This window comes from Larimichthys crocea, chromosome XXIII, assembly GCF_000972845.2.
Source record: "Larimichthys crocea isolate SSNF chromosome XXIII, L_crocea_2.0, whole genome shotgun sequence".
Taxonomy (NCBI): Eukaryota; Metazoa; Chordata; class Actinopteri; family Sciaenidae; genus Larimichthys; species Larimichthys crocea.
This window is the reverse complement of record NC_040033.1, coordinates 14,055,532-14,068,354: the sequence shown is the minus strand read 5'-3', so window position 1 is coordinate 14,068,354 and position 12,823 is coordinate 14,055,532. Positions and strand designations below refer to the sequence as shown.

The following is a 12,823-nucleotide window of genomic DNA, read 5'->3' as shown; positions in this document are numbered from 1 at the left end:
GTCATCACGCACCGTTTCCAAACAATACTCAGGAAAAAAAAAAAGCCACGTTGACGATCCAGACTGAAGTGTAGTCCACATTTTCAGGCAGAATAAATCAGGAATTGGTTTGTTAGACGCTCCGGTTCCTTCTCGTCGCAGACTCCGGATCAGAACAGAACATGTCATCACCGCCGAAGGAGAAAGTGGAAACCAAAGGAGGACATCTTCCTGCAGGTAAAGCTCCCTGTGCTGCTGCTGCTGCTGCTGCTGCTGCTGCTGCTGTGTTGTTTTTGTCAAAGCTTCCCATCAAGCCGAAGGCCTTTGTTTGTGTCTCAGAGCAAACACCACATGATGGTGATTAACACTTATGTAATCACCACACTCGCAGATGGCAGCGATCAGGACTGCACGTAGTCCTGATCGCTGCCATATTTCTCAATTTCGCACATTTCTTTTTTACTTCCTGATTGACGTGAGATCTTGCACCCTGATTCAATCTGCTCAGGTCGGAGCGATTAGTAATCATCGCAAAAAAAGGTTTAAGTGATCATGTCTGCTGTGATTGCTACTGGATGGTGCTGACGTGGAGGTCATAGGCTGCAGTGCTGTGGATGTAGTGCTGGAGAGCGGATAAGGTGTACGTGGACATGAGCGCTGTGGAAGTCACTGGGCCTCAGCAGCTGTAGGACTGATAGCACAGTGAGATAACAAATGCCCCCTCGCACCCAACCTGTGATTAGTGGGAGGCCCCACAAACACACAGAGACTGCAGCGTGTCAGTCTGGAAACCAACACAAATGCTGATGTATGAGCTCTGCAGACCCCTCTGCAGTGAGGCCAGGGGTCAAGGTCAGAAATCCTGCACCTGCTCTGACAACTCAGGGACTTTGCTCAAGGACACAGAGGCAGGATGTGCTTGTTGGTGAATTGAAGCCCCCAGCAGCAAGTTTAAACACTTTTATTTAACCTACCTATTGAAACACAGATAGATAGATAGATAGATAGATAGATAGATAGATAGATAGATAGATAGATAGATAGACTTTATTTATCCTAAGCTGGGAAATTATAGTGCAGCAGCAGCATTACACAAAGTGACAAGTGACAACATAAGAATAAAAATATACTATAAAGCAAAATATACATAATAAAATATCAAAAAAGCAATAGTAAATACGATAAAATAAGATAAGAGATAAGATAATACTTTATTGATCCCACAACGGGGAAATTCACTTATTACAGCAGAGAAAAAATAGAAACCAAGGAGGGAAACAGGAGGGAAACACAAGTGTACATAGAAACCAAGGAGGGAAACACAAATATATTGTACAGAGGTATATACAGCAAGTTGGCAGTGTTGATATGTACAAAGTAGGGAGAAATGTGAAGTGACTGTAGATTGTAGATTATGTTTTTTAAATCAGCATCTGGGACTGTTTTTGTATTTTGTCACTGTTTTTAATTAGCATTTTATACACTGATCATTTGTGAACCCTTGAATAATCAGTGTGCATGTGTCCCGACCTTTTTGTGTGTGTGTGCTGCAGTCAAGGCAGGAGGTATGAGGATAGTGCAAAAGCACCAGTCTGCTGCTGCTCCAGAACCACCCCAGAAAGATGATGACGAAGAGGAGTACGTCAGCAGCAGGTACCACACCCACGCAGTCAGTCATGGAAGGGACAACCAGGGCACAAGCCCAGGAGCCAAAAGGGTGAAGAGGTCCCTTGGCCAGAGTCTCTGTTTAAAGTTACCAAGTCAATTAAATGACCACAAAGAGACACAAAATGAACACAGATTGATGTAGAATACCACAAAGAGCCATAAAAGGACTACAAATGACAGAGCCACATCATTTGTAGTCTTTTTATGTCTCTTTGAGTGTCTTGTTTTTATCTATGAGAGGCTAAGGGACCCTATTCCATCCATGCCTATGGTGCTCATTGTCTCATAACCCATGCATAGACACATTTTAAGACACACACATGCATCTACATTTATTCACTGACCTGCTTCAGTATTCCCTACGATTAGACTGAATGACTGTGTCCGTGCAACGTGTGACTCTGTGTTGATTTGTAAGCTGGTTATCACACACACACACACACACACACACACACACACACAAACACACGTTCTGCAAATTGCCAACTAAGCAATTTAGCCGCTTCCACTTTTCTATAAGGCTACACTGTAGGCACTTTTGCGGCAGATGTGTTGTGTACTCTTGCTAGCTAATTCGGTAAACAACATAATTACTGCGTAATTACAGCATCAACTTGAGCAGCCCATTCAGCAGTCGCTATTGTTTGCTATGAGCAGCCTTGCTTCGCATGTTTTACATCACTATTTCCATGCAACAGTAATTGTATTGTTTCCATAGTAGCATTTTTTCTTTTGGCTTTTTGCTGCTTGAATGTATTGTTTGTACCGAGGTCACTTCATTCTGCGATCTGCCAAATTGCTGCTTATTTCCAGTGCAATTATGTGCATGCGTGTCTCTGCTTCCACGCCCACATGTGTCTACTCGGTATTCATCAGGACTCGTCAGCTATGTACACATCGGTACAGGTGGCGTATTCACACCACACATCACTTTGTATGTGTGTGTGTTAATTAGCGGTGATGAATGAGAACTGACAAGCAGTGAGCAGGGTTCAAGAACATTGCCAACTGCCAAGATTTTTTTTTGTGTGCACGTACACGCACGCACACAGACTAAATTATATATTACATGTTCTTCGTCCACCTTCATGTTTGAGTATTTTCATGTAATTCAGAGCAACAATAGTATCAAGACTGTGGGTGGGAACAAGTCATTTTCTTTTGCGCCCTTGCCTTTGTGCCAAGATGAGTGGTAATAATAAGCAGAGCATTAAAGTGAGCCACAAGTGAGGTCAAGTAGATAACACAAGTACAAAAACAACATGCAAGCGCGGCTTATTCCAGGGTAAAGGCCTGCTCGAGGAAAGAGAAAGCACACCGCACCACAAGGGGGGCTGTCGTTCATTTCAGTCACGGGTCAGGGTGTGACTGTCATTCCTGTCTGTTGAATATGCACTTCCTCATTTTGTTTGGAGATGTGGAGTCATACTAAACGTCATGAGAATTCCATTTGGGCGGCAACTGAGGATTATTTTTGTTCTGATTCAAAACAAAGCTATAAAGTTTACAGATGTAAAAACGGAGAGATACGGCAAAACCACAAATGTGAAGCTGGAAACGGAGAATGTTTGATTATTTGTCCAGTCAAATAATAAAACAATGTAGAATATTCCAAAGATGCATTTATATATATAAAAAAAGAATAAATGAATCCCTGTTTTTAAGTTGAATCATTTCCCGTAGCACTGATATTGCAGTCTTACTTAAAGATCAAGACTTGATGAATGTGTTTTAATAAGTTGCACTGGTAGAGGAGCCGCCTTGATGTCTTTTTGAAAATTTACTAAAGGACTTTGTAGGTTGAAATATCTCATATAAATTGCCCACCTCATATACAGGGTTTAATAGTATAGCAACATAAGCATTTATGTCACACAGTCAAAGAAGAGGAATCATTACCTACCCCCGTGAAAATAAATGAGACAAATGGTGCATTTAAATCACTGAGGAGAACCATCTAAAATCATCCTTTAGCTTGATAAACTCCTCCTGGCCTGGCTGTGTAAACACAGGTTTACCCTCCTCCTTTTGAAATGTTTATCTTTAACAAAAAAAATTACCTGTCAGAGCATCCAAAAAGAGAGACTTAGTAAGTGCACTCCATGCGTAAATACAGTCGGTGAAAGCCTCTCACTCACACGCACACGCACACACACACACAAACACACAAACACACACAAACACACTCTCTGTCCCTCCCTGTGTCACGCTGATGGACGTCTAGCAGGTGGCTACTGGGTAAATTTCGCATTAGTAGCAGTCAGTGAAGCGTTGTAGTCAGGGGAACACCTGCCGTACCCAATCTAACCGAGATGGACAGATGGGGCAAAGAGAGGGAGAGAAAGTGAGATATGTTGTCAGGATTTTGAAGAGGGGAGGAATATTATGGTATGGAAAGCGAGGGATGCCATGGCAATAGGAAAATGTGAAAGCGAAAAGGTTTTATTCTGTATGAGAAGGATGAAGGTGGGTAGAGGTGAGATGCAGTCAAGAAAAGGAGGCATAAGCCAGTGAAGACTGGTGACCTAGAAGAGGCTTCCTGCCCACTAACTGTAAACTGAATGTGTTTTTCAGGGATAAAAATCATGTTTCTTCTTCTGTGTAAAAATGTAATGTTCAGTGAGAGGTAGACACGGCAAAGGAGGTAACCAGAGGAACATCGGTTGTTTCATCTGTTAACACGTTGCTTCTTATTAAAGCGAATATACACGAATTATGAGCTCCTCACATATCGGCCCTTCGTGTCAGTTGCACTGTCACCTCTCCTACATAATTTGGTGAGAGGTGGATGTGTTCCAGAGCCCAGAAAGAAAAAGAGCGGGTGGTGCTGTGTATACACACGCTTGACTTAATCACCGTGCACATACACGGTACGTAGGAACTGTTGTGAAATGTGCAGTAAGCTGACAGCTCATGGTGAAAAGTTGAGAGGAGGAGGAGGAGGAGGAGGAGAGACAGGCAACAGGCATCAGTTTCTATGGAAACCACCACTTCGCCCACGGCGAGCAAACTTCCTGCTCTGCTGAAGCACAGAACGATGGGTGGAGTGGCGGTGAGGTGTGGCGTTAGAGCTCAAGACAGAGAAGAAAACACCATACAGTGCGTTAATGCGCATTCTGCTCTTTGGGTTATTAGTTGAAATTAGCTCTCTCTTTCTTCTCCCTCCATCTCCTTCTCCTTTCTTTCCAACTCCTCTCCTGGCACAAAGCGACTCCTCCCCAGGATTCCTTACAGCTCTCTTGTGCCCCCTGCAGGCTCCCTCGGTCTCCATCCACAGCGGGCCTCCTCCCAAACACACCAAACCACAGCAGAGATCTTTATTACTTTTGGTTTCTCTCTCTCTCTCTCTCTCTCTGTCCTTCTGTTGGTATCTATTTTCCATACTTAGAAAATAAAGCTGTCAGTGGCATATTCTTATGGCTAAACCTTTTTTTGTGGTATCTAGGATTGTAGTAGTACAAGATTGAAAAAATCAGTTTGTCAAACATGACTAAAAGCAGTCTGCAACATGTGACTTTACAGTATCTGTGTATTCAACTGTCAGTCAGGTGAAAAGCTTACACTCTCATGTTCTCTATCCGACTTTAAAAAAAGTATATTTTTTTCTCGTTTGTAGGAGTCAGATGCGTGTTAGCTGTCCATCTCGCTGACAGGCTTTAAACTCGTAACTCCCTGTGTGTCTGTTTAGTCATGTTTCATCTGTCTGCCGTCTGTCTCCTCGGCCCGAATGTCCAATTCTAGTAGCAATGGGCAAAATTTGACGTTAACATGCTTCAAATGCAACACTGACTTTTTTTTTTTCTCTTTTATTATTATTTCATCCGCGGCTTCGTTTTATACCTCGCCTCCCTTTTGCAGTATGTTTTCCGAAAAAATATGCAATCTGCAGATTCAGTGGAACAGAGACATGTGACAAACCAGCGTGAAGTGAATGGAGCAGCCCACGCTGTCTCACTATGTGAATACATATCCAACTGTGCGTGCCTTTTCACCTCAACCCTGCTGTGTCACACCTCGCTGTGGCTTCGGTTTAAATTGAAATTGAAGCGGCTACTGCACATATGTGCTCACATGTCTCAGTGGCATTGTTTAAAACATCTTTCTAAATGTTTTACAGAGCCTGTGAGTGTGAAGCACATTGTTTAAAGCATGTTTCTACATTTATATATCAGAAAAACAGCTTGACGAGGCTGTTTTAGTTTACAGCAAAAAGGGCCTGTCAGCAGAAATCTAGTATCTTATAATGCTAACAGGCCATTTTTCAGTTAACTATCAGGTGTGTAATGAAAGCAGATACTTCTGCTGTATGCTGTGTGGTATCCCGCCAGATGTGTTTTAAAATGAATGTTTATCCAACAGGTTCTTTCCCACGAGAATACGTAATGAATACCCTGTGAGCGTTTTTCCACAGTTCCACAGAGTTTTTTTCTTCACCTGGCGCCCGCCATATGCACATTTATTCTCTATTTGATTCCCAGATATAAAAATTTCAAAAAATAAACATTTTTTCTTCTTTCAAGCCAAATGTTTGACAAGTGGCTAGTGAGGCATAACCAGTGAAATTCAACATATAGCAAGGTGTAAATATTCTCATTAAGATAAGTAGCACGGGGCTTTTCAATGCCAAGAATGTTGATGGAGATATGGAGGTTAGCCAAATGTGTTGAGAGTCCATAACTGTTAATTGATTGTGATTAAAAAGTTGTGATTGAGTTGGGATGATGAAATATTCAAAAGGAAGTAGCAGCTGTTTCAAATGTTACGCTTTCCGACGTGCTTAGACTACAAGCTGCAACCCTCAGCAGCTCGGAATCTATGAGAAAGTTTTCATCTTTTCAACATATTTAGGTTATTAATGAGGTAAGCCATAAGTTGGACATGCTGGCTGCTGTAGCTAATGTCTTTGAGTGGAGTTTTGAAGGTGGCTACCACAACTGTACTGTTTTGCCAGGGGGTGATGCCGCCGTAAAATTAGACGGCGCTCGTTTGTCATGTCAAGGTCGATACTTACCTCAGGTTCCGCATTCCTCCTCCTCATCCTTTTTTTTTTTCTGCCTCCTTTCCTTCTCTTCCTCTAAGTCTGAGTGAGCGCTCGCCTCCCTCTCTCCTCCATCCCCTTCTCTTCTCCTCTAACAGTCTATCATTATATTGGTATTTTGCTCCCCTGCTTTTTCGCCTCCCCTTGCCACTCCTCCCCCTTCTCTGTCTGCCCTGACCTACCATTACCTCCCCTGCCCCCCTTCATTCCTTCTCTCCTTTTTCTTCTCCTTTTTTTCCCTTCTTCCCAAAACCTCCTCTTTATCATCACCCTCCTCTCATAGCTTCAGTTTTTCTCCCGCCTCCTCCACCGCCATCCCTCTCTCTTCTCATGCTTTCCATCTAGAAGCTGTGAGCCCCAGTGTTTGGCCAGGATGAATGGGAGCTATTTAAGCTCCTGGCAGGTCCATCCGGTGTGTGTGTGTGAGTGTGTGTGTGTGTGTGTGTGTGTGTTTGTTGCCAGAGAGAGTAAGACTGTGGGTGTTATGTGTTGCAACAACTTTGGGTGTTTGAATTTTGGAACAGTGTCACTTTTCCTGAAGTAGCCAGATAGGTAAACTTTTGTAAATGTTGCCATATTGCACACAGTAAGCCTCACCCATGACCCGCACACAATATGATTAAATTACACACACAATCACCTCAGTATAAAGCACTGGAAACATATGCTGCTTTCTAAATTGTATATTGTTCTGCAAATAATCTATTTCCCCTCTCTTTTTCTTTCTTTTTAGTCCACCAAAGGCCCCCATGATTGTGTCTGGAGTGGTTACAAAGGTAACACACACACACACACACACACATACTCACACTGCTCCGAGACACACACATACACAGACCACCAGCAGTGTTGGGGAAAAACACATTATAAGGTGGTTTATATCTGGGACATAAGCTCTACAGGGAGAGGGAGAGGGCTAGTGCTGAGATGGAAGAAGAGAGAAAAAGGAAAAGAATGCAGAGCAGGTGGAGGAAAGGAAAATGGCGAGAACACCAGTGGAGTGGCAAACAGAGAGAAAATGTGAAAAAGCAATAAAGGTTTATGATCAGTAATCAGATATCTGTAAAATCATCAGTCAGAAAATTTAACTAAGTAAAAGAGAGTAAAAAAAGAGAAAATATTGAATATTAAAAAACTTATGTAAAAATGTCCACATGCTGAATGATGCATTCAAGTGACTTATACATGCAATTGTTATGTATATTGCACAGTCATGTTATTCATTTTTAATGTGGTAACACCTACTGATGTAGTATCATGCAGTTAAGTACAGTACCGCGATAAACTAGAGCATAAAACTGACCAGTGGAATCCACGCCTTTCTGACACGAAATTGAAGACTTCAAGTTTCACAAAGGTGATCGGCCAAATGTTGGTGTGTGTGCTTTGATAGCCTTGACCTGCACTTTGAAGAGCAGGTCAAAGTCTGTGAATGGCCATGTTTGTCTAATTCTTTTCGACTGTATCGCTTTGTCTCTCTCTCTCTATTTGTGTGTGTGTGTGTGTGTGTGTGTGTGTGTGTGTGTGTGTGTGTGTGTGTGTGTGTGTGTGTGTGTGGAAGTGTCCTTGAGTCCCTGGATAGCTCTGTTCCCTGCCTGTCAGACCAGGTAGATTGTTTGCGGAAGATTGCAGTGATATCAGCAAGGTGGCAGGCATCCCATTTATCCCCCGATCCTCCTCTAGCCTTCCCATTCGCCCCCTATCACTGCCATCAAACCCAGAGGCTAGCCCTGCACAAATGCTCAGAAAAGTCTTTTAGGATCTAAGTGAAACACTTCAGTGTGTGTTTGTGTGTGTGTGGAGTTTGTTGCCTGCAGGTGTAAAAATGTGATGTATTTTATATATTTATTTTCTCTATGAATGACAGAATGACATTCTCAGACGCTTGCTTATAATAAAAAAAATTGACCAAAAGGTACCAAGTGTCAGCATCTAAAGTTAGGCTGTTAATTCAGGTAATAAATGTATTCCTCCCTCATGTCCAGAGTTGGTTTCGTGGTTCAGACCACATGTGCTCTCAACCACAGGGATCAGATCTCAACAGAAATTTCCACTCTGTACCCTCAAAAGTCATCATACCTCAGTAAAAAATATTCATAACATTTCAAAAAGTAATACATTGTTGAAAAGATATCTCAGCCTTGGAGAGAGAGAGAAAATGTGCATATTGACTGAGACAGTTCCACTTAAGAGTACATTTGCAGAAATATTTCCAAAAGAAGAAGAAAAAGATGTAAAGTTCTCCAGTTGCATGGAAAGAAAGAAATGATCCTAAAGCGTCTTATTTCCATATTTAAATATCTCTATTTGAAATAAAGAAGTTTGTCAATGTGAAGAATTCAGGAAGCGTAGCCACGTATTTTCGTTTAAACTTGCAAAATAAACTCCTACGAAACTTGTGACAATCCATTTATTTGCAGTGTTTCAGCAATGGAACTTCATCGTTCTTAAAAAATACTGAAAGTTACATTAAGATTTGTAAACAAAAACAAATATCACATCACTTCTCCCTCTGCTAAAATGGTAAAAAAAAAAACAAATTTTAAAAAGCAGGTAGGAGACTTTTCTTTGCCAGTCACCATGACTTCTGTACAGAGTGTGGTGCAGTAATACAGTTAATTTGCTGCATTTTCTCCCATACCTCCTCTTCAGTGGGACAGAGAGAGAAGAGAGAGAAGCTTTGAGCTTCAGAAGAGAGAAGAAGGGCAATTAGAGGTCAAATCCATCCACATCCCAGGCAGATGGCTGTGGAATTGGCTTTAAATGAAAGAAACACACAGAAACGCTGTAAAAGCTTTGTGCCCACCACCGCGACACACACACACACACACATACAGAGAAACTTATGCACATGCTGTACAAAACCAGCACACACACACGAAGAAGGGATTAGGGTCAAGTGAGGATGGGGTGGGTGAGTAGTTCAACAAGAGGTTCACACAGATGGGCAGCGTGTGTCTTTGTAGAACATTGATTAAACCATGTCTAAAACTTTATTCTAAGAACTCTATTATGTTAATGTTGGAGTGGTAACGTCCACATATGGCACGTAACATCTGGGCAGATGAGACGGCATCCGCAAAACACCAACTTAACTAAATACTCAAGTCCAGGATTTTAAATGGAAGAATTAAAACCTTCCGTGCTAATCCACTTAGTCGCGCATGAGGCACCGCAGTGTGTGTTTTAATGTGCGCTTTTCATAAATGCTGCCCTTAAGCAACTGGTTTCCAAGCTTTAACCAAGCTCATCAGCCACCCAACAACTCCTTTTCACACCCAAAGATATGCAAGTGTGCAATGCTATAGTTAAAAAAATTTTGGCCATGCACTTAAACTAATGTTTCTCTTGTAAATGGGATCGGGATAAAGAAGGCAAGAGAGAAGAGTGGCATGAAGAAACAGGTAATGAAGGTGTCTGGCTCAAACAAGTGAAGAATTGAAAGAGGGAAAGGAAAGAAATACTGACGAAGAAAGAAACAAATGCTGGCAGGTAAAGGTAAAAAAGAAAGAAGGGAGGAATCAAGTCATGGCCGTAGCAAGTCTTTGATTAAAATTCTACGTTTCTCTGTGAATGAATAAATTTCTGCTTTGATCCGATTTAGAAGCGAGGCTGTTTATGGGCATTTTTCTTGGAATGAGAGATTGAGGTTGCAAAGCAGATGAGCAGGGACAGATGAGTGCTCCATACGTTACCCTTCATGCACTTTGGAGATTTTCCTCATTGTTATTATGATTATCAGAGGCAAAGGATTTAAAAATGGAGCATGGAGCACATACTGTATGCAGCCGTTAGAAGCAAACAAACAAACAAAACATTGCACACCTTCCTGGTGTGTTTACTGTCCAGTTTATGTCCTTTGCACAGCTCTTTTCCACGATTGTTGTAAATTCTACTCCCTACAGTAGCTATAATACAATATTTAAATGATGAACCTCTTACTGATAAAAACAATCATTACTCTGCTGCTGTTTAAAGATAAAATATGTAACATTTCCGTAATAAATAGTCAACAAACGGTCTACAAAATGACATATTGTGTGTTTAATAGCTTCATAACTTTATTTGGGTGGGTTTTTTTGCTGTAATTTTTGCATCATATAAGATGCAGCAAAGCTCGTGGGCAGTTTCAACTGCAATCTTTTTACTTCAATCATGATATTCTCTGCTGACAAATCTAAGATGAAGGGATTTAAGATAAATAAATCAAATAGTGTAAAATATTTAACAACCACTACCAATGAAGTTCATGCCTCCTGAGCAGTTAGACCTGCAGGAGCAGGAGCTGTTCTGTCTCTTCTCTTCGTGTGATGCTGAAATACATAAAACTCCAAAACTGACGTTTAAGCGTTGGCCATCAAGAATAAACAAGTCAGAAAACTGTTTCTTTTCCCTTTTTTAGCTTCGCAATAGTAAGCAATCTATGTTGTTGTTCTTGTTGTTTCAAGTCTCAAAATGCCAAGTTATTTTGGCACCAAATGTCATCGTGTTTAGCAGGAAGACAATGCATGAACAAATGTTGCCACTTGAAGTGTGTTAGCTTTTTCTGCAAAACAGCCAATGCAGTTAATCCTTTTTTTTTCCCCATTGTGAATACTGTTGACTGACTCTGTTTTTTGCTCAGGGTGATAAAGACTTCACCCCTGCAGCTGCCCAGGTGGCCCACCAGAAGCCTCAACCTTGTGTCCCCAAGCTGCCCTCTGTCCAGCACATCAACCAGCACATCCATCAGCCCCGCAAGTGAGCCAGGCAGCAGGCTACAACGGCTCCGCTAATTCCACCAGCCGGCCTTCCCCAATGGAACACATAGGATGAAGACGTTTCCCCCACCAGGCACAGATCTCCTCTAAATAATCCCAGCAGTTTTTGTTCGCCTGTTGTATTTCATGTACCAGAAAAACAGCCAATGTCAATAACTGTGCCATTGTAGAAGTCCCACTCTTTACACCCTTGCTGTATTGGTGCTGCACTATTTTGCTGCACTTGTTCTAACGGTTGTATAGTCTTAAGGTGGTATAAGTGGGTGGAGGGTCTTCTACAATGGCTGTCGCTGAGATCTGAGCCTGTGGGGGAAACTCTCACCCCAGCATTGTGCTGATCAATAGCACATATCACAGCAACCAGCCAATCACAGCACCCTATCAATCAGGCCAACTAACCAACCAATCACCTCACAGTGATGAGCCAGAGCTCCAGCCTTCTACCTATGATCTCCGAAGACCAAAAGAACCAATCAGCAGCAAAATCATGAGCTGGACACCATTTTTATCGACACAAACCAAAAAAAACAAAAAACACACACACACACACAGAAAGCAGCTAGTAAATCGCAAAACTCAAGTTTGATGTGTTTGTGTCACTTGAGACTGTTGCCAAACTGCACAGGTACAGCATGGTCCAGAGTTAAAGTAGTTAATTACATGACAGCATTAACCAGTTATTAAAGATGTGATGATATCCACCTCAGACATTTTTCAACATTATAGATGTTCAATAGGGAGAACCAATGAGATGCAAAACATGACCCATTTCTCTGTATCTGTGGCTGTCATTAAGAAGCTACTTGATGCACATCGTCAGTGTTGTGACTCAAGATAGCGAGCTACAGTTATGGCAGAAGCTGAAACAGTTTTTGGACCATATTAAAACCTATTTGGCTCTAGCTACAGTTTCCTCCTGTGTCACTGTTCTTACCTTTATTATTTGATAGACAGGAGTCTTATTGATTTCTGATCTGCTCTCCACTTTTGCCAGCCTTGTTGGAGTTTTAATCCTGTCCAATTTTCCCTAAAAAAAAAAACGTTAAATTATTTGAATGCAAACTCAACCTGCTTCAACTCCCAGCAGTGCTTAGATTTCAAGATTTATTTATTTTTTTTGCCTCATTTGACACATTGATTTACATTTTTATCTGCTGCGCAAACCAAGTCAGCTGAAATGAGAATGCAGCCAAAAATGTAATGAAATCTAAAGGAAGTCATTTGTCGTGAAGCAGCTGCAGGGTGCTTTGTGTTTGCATTAAGGTTACCCTAAACATCATAAGGGAGTAATGTAGTTTTATTATAAGTTGAACAAAGTATTGCAGAGAAGCAGTTCAGAAAACAGTGAGGCTCTTAACTGTACGATGAAGGTAAAAAA

At 41.6% G+C, this 12,823-nt stretch overlaps 1 protein-coding gene across 1 annotated transcript; it reads left to right on the top strand.

The window, feature by feature from the left end:
- Positions 1 to 12,823, top strand: dap (death-associated protein). The gene is made up of 4 exons (XM_027274185.1): positions 1 to 216; positions 1,533 to 1,632; positions 7,419 to 7,461; positions 11,310 to 12,823. The coding sequence occupies exons 1-4, from the start codon at positions 162 to 164 to the stop codon at positions 11,427 to 11,429; spliced, it is 318 nt and encodes a 105-aa protein (XP_027129986.1). The 5' UTR covers positions 1 to 161; the 3' UTR covers positions 11,430 to 12,823.

Excerpts from the sequence above, each read along its gene's own strand:
- dap (XM_027274185.1), top strand. The coding sequence starts at position 162 with ATGTCATCACCGCCGAAGGAGAAAGTGGAAACCAAAGGAGGACATCTT. Across the intron at positions 217-1,532 it reads AGGAGGACATCTTCCTGCAG|TCAAGGCAGGAGGTATGAGG; the intron begins GTAAAGCTCCCT and ends TGTGTGCTGCAG. Across the intron at positions 1,633-7,418 it reads GAGGAGTACGTCAGCAGCAG|TCCACCAAAGGCCCCCATGA; the intron begins GTACCACACCCA and ends CTTTCTTTTTAG.